The sequence below is a fragment of the Macrotis lagotis genome, chromosome X (genome assembly GCF_037893015.1).
Source record: "Macrotis lagotis isolate mMagLag1 chromosome X, bilby.v1.9.chrom.fasta, whole genome shotgun sequence".
NCBI lineage: Eukaryota > Metazoa > Chordata > Mammalia > Peramelemorphia > Peramelidae > Macrotis > Macrotis lagotis.
This window is the reverse complement of record NC_133666.1, coordinates 96,726,770-96,742,827: the sequence shown is the minus strand read 5'-3', so window position 1 is coordinate 96,742,827 and position 16,058 is coordinate 96,726,770. Positions and strand designations below refer to the sequence as shown.

Below are 16,058 nucleotides of genomic sequence, written 5' to 3'. Positions count from 1 at the left end.
TCCACAGATATGTGAAAAAAAGGTGAACCAACACATTTGTGTCAGCATTGGAAAGTAAACAAAGCAACTTTACACCCATGGTGTTGGTAACAAAGGGGGGGCACCCTGTTTAAAATGTAATATCTACAGCAAACAAACCACTCCATTGTTTGAATCATGCTCACAGCTAATCTATACACATGCTCTCCCAAGCTCACAAGTTTTCACAGCTTTTGTTTTGGTTTATAGGTATCAGGGTAGAGAAGAAAAACAAACAAAAAAACCTGACAACTTTCAATGAGGAATTTCCCTACTCTTTTGATCTGAGTAGGTTTCAAAAACATTTTTCCCCTAAAAGTCAGATATAAGCAATATAGTATACAGTCTGGACAGTTAGTCAGTTGATACAACCTAAATAAAATTTTCATCTCTCTACTGAAACATTTAAAATCTACATGAAAAAGTTTGCTGGCAGAAATTTGTGTTAAAGTGATTATATCTAAATTTATATATATATATATATATATATATATATATATATATATATATATATATATATATATATATATAAAATCTTCCCAATGCATTTACAACTGACAGGCATATAGGAAGTACAATGAACAGTGTCTCTTGGACATGAACAAGATCACTTGAGAATAAGGTGTTTCTACACTGATCCAAACCATCACTATTCAGAGATGCTGGTTTGTTATTTAAGGAATGTCTAGCTGGTATCACAGTTATATGGGCCACAGTTCATCACACTGACTGTCATGCCTCCCCTTCGCCCCACCCACCATTTTGAAGGAGACAGGGGAAAAAAATACGTTTTTCTCCTGTACTTATCCTCTTTCAGCTGTTTTGGTTGTTGGTAGTTGTTACTCAGAAGGCTTGGTCAGAGCAACAGAAGATGTTACTGACCCCCATTTTGTATAAGTTAAAAGAAAAATGTTTAAGGGGATGTTAATATGTCAAGCTCTGACTTGGGCTTACTTTAGAGGCTCCACCAAAAGGGAAATTATGTACCAGGTTCTCAGTTTATCCATGAAAGCCAAATGGCAGCTATAAACAAATGTATATGCAGTACCCTTCACCCACAGTTTTAACCATACCTTCTTTGCTAAAAATAAGAGGGAAATAGCATTCAATACTTAAGTCAATACGGTATTTTTTGGCATTGAAACTGCAGGATTCAGATCTAAAAATTCATTCTTAGGTGTCCTTGACATTTTTAAAAGTGGGGCATGACCTTAATACTGTTAGAACTTGAGAATTTCTTTATAGACTTAAAAAGACTAATATGCACTTTGATTTGCCAGTATTGATCCCATATTTCTCAAAATTTAAAAATGCCTAAAATACATTAAAAATGTTAACCAAGTACACTTTGAAACAATGCTTTTATGATCCCTAGCTTCCCTTTCCCTTCTTCATGGTAATAATAAAAATATATTTGGCAAAAGCAACACTTAACATTTTTAAAATATCTTTTAAAAAGACAGTCCCTGTCATGCCCCTTTGTTTTTTGTTGATTCAGGTTGTTTTTGAAAAGGGGGCAAAGGACCATCTTTATCAATTTCCAAACAGAAGACAACTAGAACTTTATATTCGTCATTTAAAAAACACTGGTAGAAGTATCAAAGTATCTGGATAGATAACAGCCTCAAAAAAGCAGTTAATATTTAGCAATTTGCACCTTTTAAAAAATAACCACCTCAACAACTTGAACTTGCTGATTTAGTGTTGTTTAATCATTATCATAAGATATATTTGGAATCTATCTACACTATACGATTAACCTGATAGTCTACAAGTACTGATTAAAAACACAGATTTATTGGCTTATTCATATTAAGTGGTCATGATTTGGAGTAGTATTGTCAGCTAAACTGAGTAGAGCTTGATGTTTGTGCCAAAAGTATATTTCTAACATACAGGATTAAAAAGTTGTTGAAACTCAGCTATTATGAGGGGCTGTCAGCTCAATATAGATGCTGCCTGCCCATGTGTGGTACAATGAATGATCTTTGACTATAGGCTTTGCAATATCTAAGTTGGTCAAACATTTTTAAACCAAAGGGTAGCCTGCTTTGTTGAATGGTTCAATGGGATGTCAGAGGTACTCTATTTCCATCACAAAGTAACCATTTGTAGGGATAGAGGAAGAACTCTGTATGTCATTGCCCTGCTACAGATTTAGAAAGAGATTTGTTCCTAATAAAGTTTACTAGTAAAATCTCCTGTCATGCCTAAGAATTAGGAGGAACAAAGGTGAGAGGAGATGAATGGTATAACCTGGTTTATTGTGAGAAAGCTAATCCAAAGTTCTGGAATACTTTCCCCCCTTAAGAAACAGGGATCTGGCAAAGTAGTTTCAGAGCAGACAGCTAAGAAGATTGCCGAGTTGTCATAGACAGCCAAAGTAGATGGTATGAGTAGGTAGCTCCCTAGGGTTGGCATGCCAACCAGTTTAAAAACAGAAGGAAAAGTGAAGGACCTTAGGTACCTAATCATTAATTGAGAATTTGGAAAAAGGAGGCAGCTGATAGAAGAGAGGCTGGTTATGTATCCTCTAGTAGCTGGTGATGGTCCCATTGGTACATAGTCTTGGTAGCTAGGAAAAAACTTGCCTCTCTCAAGGATCTATTTGGCATTTGGAATTCCATCCTTTCCTCCTCTCAATACTCAAGCTCTCTAAAGTAAGTGAAGGACCTTCCACAGCTACAGAAAGGAATTACATTGCTCAACCAATGGCCCTGCCTCCCTCCCTCCAGTTCACCAGCTTCAGCAAAGGGCATATAAACTTAGATGTGAATAATTATCATTTATCTGTGGTTTCTGAGCTCAAGCCAAAGTTTTAAAGAGCAATACCATGTAATTCAAGTCTGGGGTGTTATTCTTGCTGAGCTATTATTCTAATAAACTGCCTGAGCTAGAGATTCCACCTTTGAGCAGGTACAGAGCCCTGCTACACCTCCTCCAGTTACTGCCACTTTACAATAAAAGGCAGCCCCATTCAGGTTCAATATTCAAGGTCTATTTACTGTCCTCTCCTTTCTGAAAGGGAAACAGGGAAGAAGCTGATGATTAGTCAGGACATGGCCTCTACTTGAAAAATGTCTAGAAAACATGGAGTATACTATGACTTTACATTAAAAGAAAGTTCTTTTATCTGTACTAAAAATGGTCCCACTAAAGATATGCTGGTTTTTCTGTTGTTGAATCAAAAGATCAGAGTTGAACTTGACTATGGTAATATCTTGCAGAAGCTCATAAGGAACCTATTTAATAATTATAATGCTTTTTTGCAGAAATCAATGGCAAAGTTGGACATTTATAGTATTCCTTCCCATTCATCTCATTTCTCACAACAGAGGAATACCTAGATGACTTCTGATTGATTCAATGATGGAACTACATATTAGTTTGGTTATGCTATATCAAGACAACCATAAGAAAGCCAGTAGAAAAATCTGTTTTCAGCATATTTCCTTGAAGACTATCTTAGTAAAATGTACTCTAGTTATCAGGATTTTTTTTTTGAAGTAATGAAAAATTAGAGACTTAAGTCAGTGAACCCATTATCCTCTTAAGCTTTTCTTTTCTGCTGCATGGTTATTCTAATTAGAGAAGGATTTTTTCCAAACTCCTGGAAACAAAAGTTGGGGAGCAGGAGATTGGCAGTGGGGAGAACAACAAAAGAGAGATAGCCATAATAGGCTTGAGACTTTGGGAAAAAGTAGTGATAGCCCTCATCAGGAAGGCATTTTGAGCATTAACCTCTTTGGCACATAAGTTCTAATTCACACATCTCAAATGAAAACATTTCCTGTATTGACAAAAAACACAACACCTTGATGCACAGCAATGGTTAGGAGGCAGGGAAAGGACAATGTTAGGTATTGCTGATCCTTGAGAGATTGGAAAAAAGAGGCAGTTGATAGAAGAAAGGCTGGTTATTTATCCTCTATACTATAACTTCTAGATCTTTCTCATTTTACCACTGAAAACTTCTTCCTAAATCCAGGGCTCACAGACTCCTCTCTGAATAAACCTTTCCACAGTAGCTGATGATGGTCCTATTGGTACATAACCTTGGTAGCTAGGACAAAACTTGCCTCTCTCAAGGATCTATTTGGCATTCAAAAGCTGATAAACTCTAATGCATAAAAATATTATATTTTTGTGCATTGTAAAGTGACCAAAACAAACTGAAAAAAAAAAATCTTAAGTCCAAAGACTGCCACATCCCTTTAGAGAAGAATCCTTTGTTATCACACTCAGTTAAATGAGCAGGAAAGAAGGATCTTGGAATGTTCCCTACTTTCTGTCCATGGCCAACTAACTTTGAGTAAGCCTTTTCCTTCACTCCCTACCTCATCATTACATCACCCAGGAGCATTGTCATGCTTTGGCAAGATAGCAGGAGGTCAGATACTTGCTCTTGTTGCAGCTCCTTTTCCAACATCCCTTCCTCCCAGTCAATAACAGAACTAAATTTTTAAAGAGCACTTTTTTCAGCAAGGGAAGCCCTTGCTTTCTCCAAAGCTGATTTTTTTTCTTTCATTGAGTCAATCTAATGTATTCTCACATCTTTCAAAGAAGGTGAGTCAAGTATAGTATGAAGTGTACATTCTAACAAACTAGGACCTAGATACATAACAAAATCCCAACATCAAAAAGGATGGGTTTTAGAGGTAGAATGATATGCTGAATGCCATTCATGGTGCCATTCACTTAGAAATATTGTTTAGAACAATGTCCCAAAATAAAAATTCACATCAAAGGATTTAAGGGTTATGTTAATGGGGCTCTATCAGAGTAAGACAGTGCCAAGAGAGACAAAGATACAGCTGGAAAACAATCTTTTCCCATGATTTCTTAGGCAAAACAAGGACTAGGCACAACAAAACAGGACTAAAACATACAAGTAGTTTAAGTGATGAACCAACAACATTAATTTTAAGCTTACTTGATGCACAAACACTGCAGACAATCATTCAAGAGTGGTTTTGAACCTAAATTAACTGCTTAAATGTTACCTGGTAAATGTTGGTCAGTATTTTAAACGTTAATTTCTGTATATAGAGGGATATTTTAGAGCAACTAGCTCCTGAAAATCTGTAGCTAACTTAAAGCCTATCTTAGATTTCAGAAGGACAAAGCCACAGATGAGAGAAAACATATACATTCATTAGAGGAACAAAGAAAGAAAAGCATATGGTTTGCAAAGATGTTCTGGTCTGGAAAAAGGAACTTTTTTCTTAAGGGAACTTCTCATTTTTTAAAGCTAATCTTGAAATGAATACTTAGGATTGGTTGCTGTTGAAGTTATCTGAAGGCTAACTTAGCTAGCTTAAAACAAAAGAGGTTCCATTTTGAGCATATGACCTCAAGAATAGTGCCTTTCCTTTCCAAGAAGGAAGGTTAAAGGTCAAGTGCTTCAAAGAGAGCACCCAAACAGTTTTTTTTTGTTTTCTTTTGTTTTCTTTTTTACAAATTTTGACTGACTGGGTAAGAAAACAATATCTCTCTGTCTCAGACAAGAAACTCTTCAGAAGTTGCCCTAGCACTGGATTTACACAGTAGAAAATATTAAATTAGTTTGTTAGCTGTGATAAAGGCAAGTTTCACAAAGCAGTTACAGAAGGAACGTGATGTGCTCCTCAGCCTAAAAGCACTTTGAATATTTCAGCTTTGGGGGCACTGGGTATTCCTTATTCACTACCAGCACTCCATTTAATAAAAGAAAAAAGAAAGAGAATGTACAAAGAATGTGGGGGAGCATTAATGGTACCTTCATTTGGTACTCAATTTCAAATCACTGATTCTACTGCCAAAAACAGGCTCAATGAACAATTTTATAAGGCTATGGTATAACTCTAAATTCCTTGCTGACCCTCTAGTATATACATGTGTGTGTTACATAGATGCATACCTATATGTACACATACATATATACATATATTCACACATATATGTATATATACACACAAATACTTCAGCTGATTTAAATTGACTTCATATCACCAGAAAGGAACACTATACATGATACTACTCATCATGAGCAGACAGCATGCCACATTCATAGATATAGGCCATGCTTGCTTCATTACTTTAAGACAAGTCAACACCCACAGAAAATTCCATTTGAAATGTGGAAGAAGGGTACAGGAACTACAGTCTTCCTTCCATTCTGGCCTCCTTTTCTGGAGCACAAAGAGTAGCCAGATTCTCCTCTTTTACAAATGTAGGAATGATGGCACTTTTCTCTTCTTCTGAAATCTTCTTAGTATTCTACTGAGTTAAGTTCCTTCAAGACATGGAGGTATGCTCCCTTTAATAAGAGATGATGAAATCCATATAGAATCCATCAGACACTCTGGGTCCCAAGAAGTTGATAAGGAATACAGAGTGGGAGGAAATATGAATAGGAAATAAGAATGAGGTCAAAGACTGAGGAGAAAAACAAGTCATAATTTTTTCAGTGGGTTGATTTCCAAATGCCACCTGCCAAGTGGTGTTTTGCCAATCAGTATGTAGCAAAAGGGCTTCCTGGTGAGGGGCACTGTGCACTGGTGTGTAGACAGATCTCTGGTGGAAGGAATTTATTTGGTTTCTTGCTTCTCTTGTAACAGCGGTATAATCGACTCCCACGCCATAAGGCACTGCAACAACATACACATACAAATAGAGTGAGTCAGTGTCAGAGTCAGTGTCAAGGACCAGTTTTTAAATTCTATTCAGACTCCAATTTTCAATCTCAATACTGCTTTGATCATATCAGAAAACACTTCCATACAAAGGAATGCATCAACACACACATACACATGAGACTCATGAATAGAATCAACAAAGAAGGTGAGAAAGAGGGGAGAATAGGGAGAGGAGAGAGAATAATTTGTTTTGAATATTTTGAATATTTTACTGGTAGTAAATAGACTAATTCACCAATTATGCAAAGGTTAAACCATTTCCTAGTCTCAAAAGAGGCAAGTATCTACTTAAGAAGAAAAAAAGTTGGGGTGGTTAGGTGGTGCAGTGGATAGAGCACCGGCCCTGGAGTCAGGAGTACCTGAGTTCAAATCCAGCCTCAGACACTTAATAATTACTTAGCTGTGTGGCCTTGGGCAAGCCACTTAACCCCATCTGCCTTGCAAAAACTTAAAAACAAAACAAAAAAAAGAAGAAAAAAGTCACTGAGAGTGATTAGAAAGGAATAAGTGTTTTTTCTATTTAATTTTCTGAAGAAGGAAAATAAAAGTGTTTTTTCCTTAGAAGGGTACTTAGTCTAACTTAAATTCTCATCCAAGAATGTCCAGGTTCAACAGAAAGTTCTGCAGAACAAAAAAGTAGTTCTTTTTTGGGAAGCTCCCTTGATCAGAGAAAAGAAGGGGTATAGACTTTAAATATTTTTCCCCAGTGGCATAGAAAATAAAGGTGGTGGTTAATTTTTGTGAGGGTCACACAAGTTTATTTGTGGATAGAGGAGTCAAATTCTCGTAGGGTCAGGTATGTTAGAGAGGAACACGAAATTTCTACCCACTTTCTAAACATAGTTTCTCTCCTGGGAATGAGATTATGAATTCATGCTTCCCCTAACAAAGTCTTGGAAGAGGCTGCTGTTAACAAGAGGATTCATCACAGTTCAAGATGATCACCATTAGTCTCAGGACAATTGGATGGAATCACTGATCAAGTCCTAAGCAATTATAAACCCTTCAAGCAATAAAGTTTTAGAAATGATGACAATTGTGTTTTGAAGAAAATCACACAAAGTGGATTTTCTAGTCAGACATGTATACTGGAATAGGTTTTGCTCCTGGTTTGGTGACTAATTTGCTGGGATAATGTACTCCTTGTTTTCATTTGCAGAATAATGAAATTAAACTAGATGATGTCTTAGGACCCATTCAGGTATAGAATTGTATTATGTGATCACATGGAATTTCCCCCACCCCCACAGAAATCAATTTCTTGGGACTGCTAGCTGCTATGATTTACTCCCAGTTCTGGTCCCTGGGGGAAAAAAGCACAAGGACTTCTGACCCCTACAAACCATCCATGACCTGTGCTTTGAAATGCCACAGACAATACTCTCTACAAATAAAAAAGTGAAATTGAGTCTTTCTGGGAAGCTGATATTTCAGCAACAGGAAAGCTGGAATATTAGTCACAGACTCTCATCTTAAGTGTCAACTAGAATTCTAAATCAACAACCCAATAACTTGGGTTTAATTAAAAAAAAACTTTATAGGTTTAAACACGAAGAAAATGCTGACCAGTGACTAAATTCTATGACCTTTTGTGAATCTTGGGTTAGGATCAAGGGGGAAAAAGTTAATTCAATCTAAACTGCAAGTTGATAATACACTCCTTTTTTTTTTGTGATAACCAACTACTGCTGTTTGACCTTGCTAGCATTGTCTAAGAGAATCCTAAAGTGTTCATAAGAGGAAAATTCACATATGTGCATTGCAGGTACTCAGGTGACTCTGAAAAATTCCTTTGTCTCTATCAGAAGAGTCAAAAGTATTAAGGATGAAAAGTACAAAAGGAAGCATGTACAAAGCTATACCCAAAAACTTTATGCAAAACAAGCACAGAGGAAAATACCCCATGCTTCTCACTCACCCAACCCAGTTCTTTTTAATTTTATTTTTTTTATGTTTTTGCAAGGCAAATGGGGTTAAGTGGCTTGCCCAAGGCCACACAGCCAGGTAATTATTAAGTGTCTGAGACCAGATTTGAACCCAGGTACTCCTGACTCCTGGGCCAGTGCTTTATCCACTGTGTCACCTAGCCACCCCGACCCAACACAGTTTTACAGCAGGTACCCAGGATCTGGCTATAATTAAGGTTAGGAAACCCGAGTGAAGACAATCACAATTTCAAGACAAGTAATACTGCTTGGTATATTTGCATTTGAACAAAATTACCCACTCCACATTGCTTTAGAAATCTCATAGGTATTGGGAACTTGTGAATTTGCCTGTCACAAGTTCTGTCAGAAACATACTCTTGGGCATGGTCCCACCCACATCAGACCTGGAAATTATGGAAAGATGGGGCCTTCTGTTTTGGCATAATTAAGGATACTTTCAAGGGAATGGGATGGGACTAGGAACTACATTTATAAATTATTGGTACTAGGAATTCACCAGTGAGGAAAGTCCCTCCACAAATGCAACTGAAAAGTTTTAACAAATTGCTTAGGAAGCTGAGAGGCTGAGTGACTGGCCCAGAGGGTCATACCCTCTCTGACAGGACTGAAACCAGGTGGTTTTGGCTTTGAGGCTATCCACAGCAATATACTGTTTCTTTTGAACCACAAAATATTTTCCTAAAAGTTATGTTACCCAGTAAAGACAATACTCATCAGGAGACTGACTTGATATGAAGAAGCACAGTTAATAATAACAATAACAGCTTTTATATTTAGGGTTTACAATGTGCTTTACAATTATTTCTTTTGATCTTCCCAACAACCTTGAAAGGCTGGTCTATTCTTAACCCCATTTTACTGATGAGGAAACTAAGATCAAGTGAATTCTCCAAGGTCACAAAGCTAACAGGTGTCTTGAGGTCAGAACCCAGGTCTTCCTGTCTCTACACTTGCCTAGCATGAAGCAAAAATGTCTGTTAGAAAGTATAAGGTGTCAGGGTCCTGTTGTCTGTTGTGACAATAAATGAACTGTGTGACCCTAGGCATGTCATTTAACTTCTCTGTGCCTCAGAACCTTCTTTTGTAAAATGAGAGTTATAATAAATAATTGTTTTACTGAAGCCCACAGGGCTCAAATAAGGTAATAAATATAAATGTTTTTTAAAGCTGTAAAGCATCATTATAAAATATAATTGCTATAGAAATGCTAGCAATAATAATAATTATAGCTAGCATTTCTATAGCATATAAATATTTGTAATCCTCACTATAACACTGGAAATTTGGTGCTATTAGAATGCCTATTTTACAGATGAAAAATTTGAGGCAGCGAAGTTTAAGTAATTTGCCAAAGGTCACACAGCTATTAAGTGTCTAAGACTGGATTAGAACCAGGGTTTCCTAACTTCAAGTCCAGTCTTCTATGTTTTAAGTACATTCTAATGGCAGATATTACATGCAAATAACTATGTATATACAAGATATATATAAAGGGTAAAGTGGAGGTTTACTGTACCTCAAAGTGAAGGCACTAGCATTGATGGGGTCCAGACCTTGTGGAAGGTTGGATCTGAGATGAAACTAGAAGTCAGGGAAACAGAGTCCTTTAGGGTATACAAAGAACTCTCTCTCTCTGTGTCTGTCTCGTGTCTGTCTTGTGTGTGTGTGTGTGTGTGTGTGTGTGTGTGTGTGTGTGAGAGAGAGAGAGAGAGAGAGAGAGAGAGAGAGAGAGAGAGAGAGAGAGAGAGAGAGAAGGGGGGAGAAGGACACTCATTTGACTACTGAGGCAGGATTCAAACTTGGGTCTTCTTGATCCAATACATTTTACCCACTTTGGTGCCAAATATGGAAAATCAAATACCTCAAACAATTGAAAAGCTCCTGATGTGATTTACAAGTTTCCAGACTGACTTTTTTTTTAATTAATTTTTTTTGTGGGGCAATGATGACTTATTCAGGGTCACACAAACTAATAAGTGCCTGAAGCTATATTTGAACTCATATCCTCCTGATTCTAGGGCCAGTGCTCTATCTAATGAACCACATAACCTTTCTGACTCTTAAACATCTGCTCAACCTGTGATCTTGAGCTGACTTTAACACCCTCTCTGTATGTCTCTGAATATCATGGGCAAGTGTGAGAAGGGCAAAGTCATTGGCTTTGACTCCTAGTCCCAAAGCTTAGGCTAGTTAGCTTTGCTCAGCTTACAAGTTGAGGAGGGAATAGCCATGAAAGAAGAATAAAGAGGAGACAGGAATTCATAAGAGTCAGATGATACAGTAGAAAATGAACTAGGCTTGGAGCCAGGAGAAACCAGAGTGCAAATTTTGACTCTAACACTTATTAGCTGAGAAAGTCACTTAAGTTGTCTGTAGCATTTATCTCACTGAACTCTTTTATAGCTCAAATGAAATTATAGATACAAGATAGACATTATATATATATATATATATAATATATATATATATATACACACACACACACACACACAAATATAACAAAGCTTAAAACTATCATTACTATTAATACTGTAATGTAGGATCCCTGTTGGCTGCTAAGTTGTACAGTGGAAAGAACTCTGACTTGGAGTCAGGAAGACTCAAGTTTAAATCTGACCTCAGCAATTGTTAGTTGTATGACCTTAACCAAGTCACTTGCCTCAGTTTCCTCATCTGAAAAATGAATAGGAGAGGGAAATGGAAAGCCATTTCCGTATCTCTGCCAAGAAAACCCCAAATGGGTGTACTAAGAGTCAGACATGACTGAAACAAGACTGAACAACAAAAAGAACTTCAGTTTGCTCCAAGGGTCTTTTTTGGGTGCATGTGGGATAAGGAATCTAGCACCTCAGCTGGTTGAGTGGACTGAGGATCCATTAAGGCTTTAAGAAGAACTAAACTTGTAGGTAGCCATGTGGTCTAGAGAGAAAGGAAGACCCAAATGTAAATCCTGCCTCCCTCCCTTTCCTCAATGACAAACAGTCAGGATAATATTGTACATACACATTTGTGTTAAACATGTTTACAGATTAGTCATTTTTGATATGAGGAATTAGGATTAAGGGAAAGAAATACATAAGAGACATTTTTTTTTAAAAAAAGTGAATGTAGTATTCATCAGATTCTGAAGGGTTTTTTGTTTTGTCTTGTTTTTCTTCCTCTGGATGGGGATAGCATTGTCCATAGCCAGTCTAATAGGGTTGTCCTAGCTCTTTAAACTGCTGAGAGGAGTTATATCCATCAAGGTTGATCATCTCACAATGCTGTTGTTAATGTGTACAATGTTCTCTTGGTTCTGCTCCCTGTAATTTATGCCATGCTTCTTTAGAGTCCAGCCATTTATAGTATTCCAAAATATTCATATACTTGTTCAACCATTCCCCAATTAATTGGGCATCCTCTCAATTTCCAATTCTTTACCACTACAAAAAGAGTGGCTATGAATATTTTGAAACATGTGGGACTTTTCCCATTTTTTATTTCTTCTGAATATAGTTCTAGAATTGAATTGCTGGGTCAAAGGAATGGATAGATTTATTGTTGCATGGGAAGTTCCATATTGCTCTCCAGAATAGTTGGATCAGTTCATAACTCCACCAGTAATGCATTAATAGCTCAATCTACCCATAACCTCTCTAACATTGATCATTTTCCCTTTTGCCATCTTAGCCAATCTGGTAGGTGTGAGGTGATACCTCATAGTTGTTTTAATTTGCATTTCTCTAATCAATAATGATTTGGAGCATTTTTTCATAGGATTATATATATAACTTTAATTTCTCCATTTGAAAACTATTCATATCCTTTGACAGTTTATCAATTGAGGACATGACTTGTAACCTTATAAATCTGATGCAATTCTCTCTATATTTTAGAAATGAGACTTTTATCAGAACTCCTAGTTGTGAAGATTGTTTCTCCACTTACTGGTTTCCTTCTAATTTTGGTAAATATTGATTTTTATTAGTGCAACAACTTTTTGATTTAATATAGTCAAAATCATTCATTTTTCAGTTTATAATTACTCTATTTCTTGTTTGGTCATAAATTTGTTCCCAGAGATCTGATAGAGCATTTCTTGGTCTATTCATTTATCTATGGTGACACCCTTTATGTCTAAATTCTGTACCCATTTTGACCTAAGACATGGGTCTGAGATGTGGGTCTATGCCTAGCCTTTGCCATACTATTTCCCAGTTTTCCCAACAATTTTTGTCAAATACTGAATTTTCATCCCAGAAGCTAATATCTTTGGGTTTGTCAAACAGTAGATTTCTATAGTCATTCACTACTACTGATTCATTACTCTTATTTCTTAACCAGTACCAGGCAGTTCTGATGACTGCTGCTTTATAGTATAGGTTTTTTTAGGGTGTGTTTTTTTTAAAGGTTTTTGCAAGGCAAATGGGGTTAAGTGGCTTGCCCAAGGCCACACAGCAAGGAAATTATTAAGTGTCTAAGGCCAGATTTGAACCCAGGTACTCCAGACTCTAGGGCCAGTGCTCTACCCACTGCACCACCTAGCCACCCCTATAGTATAGGTAGAGCTTGGCCATCTTCCTTTAAAATTTTTTCATCAGTTCTCTTCATAATCTTGAACTTTTGTTGCTCCAGATGAATTTTATTACTATTTTTTCCTAGCTTGGTAAAATAATTAATTGGTAGTTTGATTGGTATGGAAACTGAATAAGTAATTTAATTTGGGTAGAATTGTCATTTTTATTATATTAGCTAGATCTAACTATAAGCAATTGACATTTTTCTAATTATTTAGATCTAACTTTATTTGGATGAGAAGGGCTCTGTAATTATGTTCATACAGTTTCTAGTTTGTCTTAGGAGGCAGATTCCCAAGTATTTAATGTTATCTACAGTTACTTTAAATGGAATTTCTCTTTCTATCTCTTGCTCTTGGCTTTTGTTGTTCATATAGAGAAATGCTGATGATTTATGTGAGTTTATTTTATATCCTGCTACTTTGCTAAATTTGTTAATTGTTTTAAGGAGCTTTTTAGATGATTTTCTTGGGCCCTCCAAGTATAGCACCATATCAGCTGCAAAGAGTGAAAGTCACCAATTCTTTTTCTTCTCTTCAATTTCTTTTTCTTCTCTTACTGCTAAAGCTAACATTTCTACTATATTGAATAGCAATGGTGATAATGGGCAACTTTGTTTCACACCTAATCTTATTGGAAATGCTCTGAGTTTATCCCCATTACATATAATATTTGTTGATGGTTTTAGATAGATACTACTTATTAAAGAAGTTTATTCCTAAACTTTCTAATTTTTTTTTAGGATTTTGTAAGGCAAATGGGGTTAAGTGCTTGCCCAAGGTCACACAGCTAGGTAATTATTAAGTGTCTGAGACCGGATTTGAACCCAGGTACTCCTGACTCCAGGGCCGGTGCTTTATCCACTGCACCACCTAGCCGCCCCTTTTCTAATGTTTTTAATTGGAATACATCTTGTATTTTATCAAAGGCTTTTTCAGCATCTATTGAGATAATCATATAATTTCTATTGGTTTTGCTACTGATTCAATTATGTTGAGTGTTTTCCTAATATTGAACCATCCCTGCCAACCTGATCATGGTGTATTAACCTAGTAATAATCTGCTGTAATCTCACTGCTAAAATTTTATTTAAGATTTTTGCATCAATGTTCTTTAGGGTGATTGTTCTATAATTTTCTTTGTCTTTTTTGGTCCAGTTCATTTTGAAGCAAACAGAGTTAGGTGTCTTGCCCAAGATCATACAGCTACTAAGTGTCTGAGACTAGATTTGAGCTCAGATCTTCTTGACCCTAGTTCTATCTACTAGTTGGCAGATATTCTGCCTCAGCTACCTCATCTCAAAAATGAGAGTTGAACTTCATTAGGGTCTTTCTAACATCCCCCTTTTTAGCTCTAAATCAATGATCATGATCCTAAGAGTTAATCAGTGTGATAATTACCTTCTCATAATACTGGATATTTTTGTCAGCCATTCCCATGAGTAGCTGCCGAAAGTCCTGCCTCTTGTTGTTCTGCCATCTCTCCATATCAGCCTTGAGGTCAGCATTAAAACACTCCACTCGATCCTGACACTTTTCAACATCTGCTGGCACCTTGGGGGGTGGGGAATGGGCATTTTGAGAGATAAGAAGGCCATACACAAACACACTTAAAAGGTTATCTGTGATAGTTTTTTCCTTGAGATTCTTTGGCTCAAATATTTTTAAAGGATCAAAATAATAAACAGCTGTCTAAAAGCATCCAGAAATCATACTGTTTTCTTCATAGCTTGCTATACTTCTACTGGTTAAATCATTTAATGATACATTTATTCAGAAATTAGAATCTGGAAGGAAAAATAATTTAGTGATAAATTGAACCTTCTAAGAAAAATGAGTGACTTCATTTTCTCAGGGTGTTCCCCAAACCAAAAATGAAATGATTAATAAAGAGAAATACCTTAATTTATTAAAACAGGAAGAACTACTCCAAGGTCATTGAAAATGACTATTAGTTCCTTTTAATTAAGGGTTTTATAATTCAGATTCACCCAGCATAGACTCTTTTTATTTTTAAGGGTTTTTTTTTTTGCAAGGCAAATGAGGTTAAGTGGCTTGCCCAAGGCCACACAGCTAGGTAATTATTAAGTGTCTGAGGCCAGATTTGAACTCAGGTACTCCTGACTCCAGGGCTGGTGCTCTATCCACTATGCCACCTATCCGCCCCCCCCCCAGTATAGATTCTTTTAAAAAATATTTAATTTTTCCCAATTATATGTAAAGGTAGTTTTATTTTTTAATTAATTTTTTATTAAAGATATTATTTGAGTTTTACAATCCCCCCAATCTTACTCCCCCCCCCCCACGAAAAGCAATCTGTCAGTTAAAGGTAGTTTTCAATATTCATTCATTTGAAAGTGTTTGAGTTCCACATTTTTCTACCAACCTCCCTTCCCCCTTCCCTCCCCAAGGCAGTGAACAATCTAGTAAAAGTCATATATACATAATTGTGTTTAACATTTTTTCATATTAGTCATTAGAATAATTATAACTAGGGAAAAACCATAACAAAGAAAGAAAAAACACATAGAAATTTTTAAAAAGTGAACATAGTATGCTTTGCTCTGCATTCAGACTCCATAGTATTGTTTTGTTTTTTTTTTGTTTTGTTTTTTCTGGATGTGGATGTTATTTTCCGTAAGTCTCTCAGGGTAGTCTTTGATCACTAAACTACTGAGAGGAACTGCATCCATCATAGTTGATCCATCTCACAATGTTGCCATTAATGTGTACAGTATTCTCCTGATTCTGCTCACTTCACGTAGCATTAATTCATACAAGTCTTTCCAGGCTTTTCTGAAGTCCAGTCACTCCTGATTTCTTACAGGGCAATAGTACTCCATCACATTCATATAACTT

The 16,058-nt window shown here is 36.4% G+C and overlaps 1 protein-coding gene across 1 annotated transcript in view; it reads right to left on the bottom strand.

The window, feature by feature from the left end:
- Positions 1–559: 559 nt before the first annotated feature.
- The window catches only part of SNX30 (sorting nexin family member 30), a 196,851-nt gene continuing 181,352 nt past the window's right edge, over positions 560–16,058 (bottom strand). Inside the window, exons 8-9 of the mRNA XM_074202797.1 lie at positions 14,601–14,753; positions 560–6,647 (exon numbers count right to left, since the gene is read on the bottom strand). Of these exons, the coding sequence (XP_074058898.1) occupies positions 6,588–6,647; positions 14,601–14,753 (213 nt within the window). The 3' untranslated portion in view covers positions 560–6,587. The remainder of the gene's footprint in view (positions 6,648–14,600; positions 14,754–16,058) is intronic.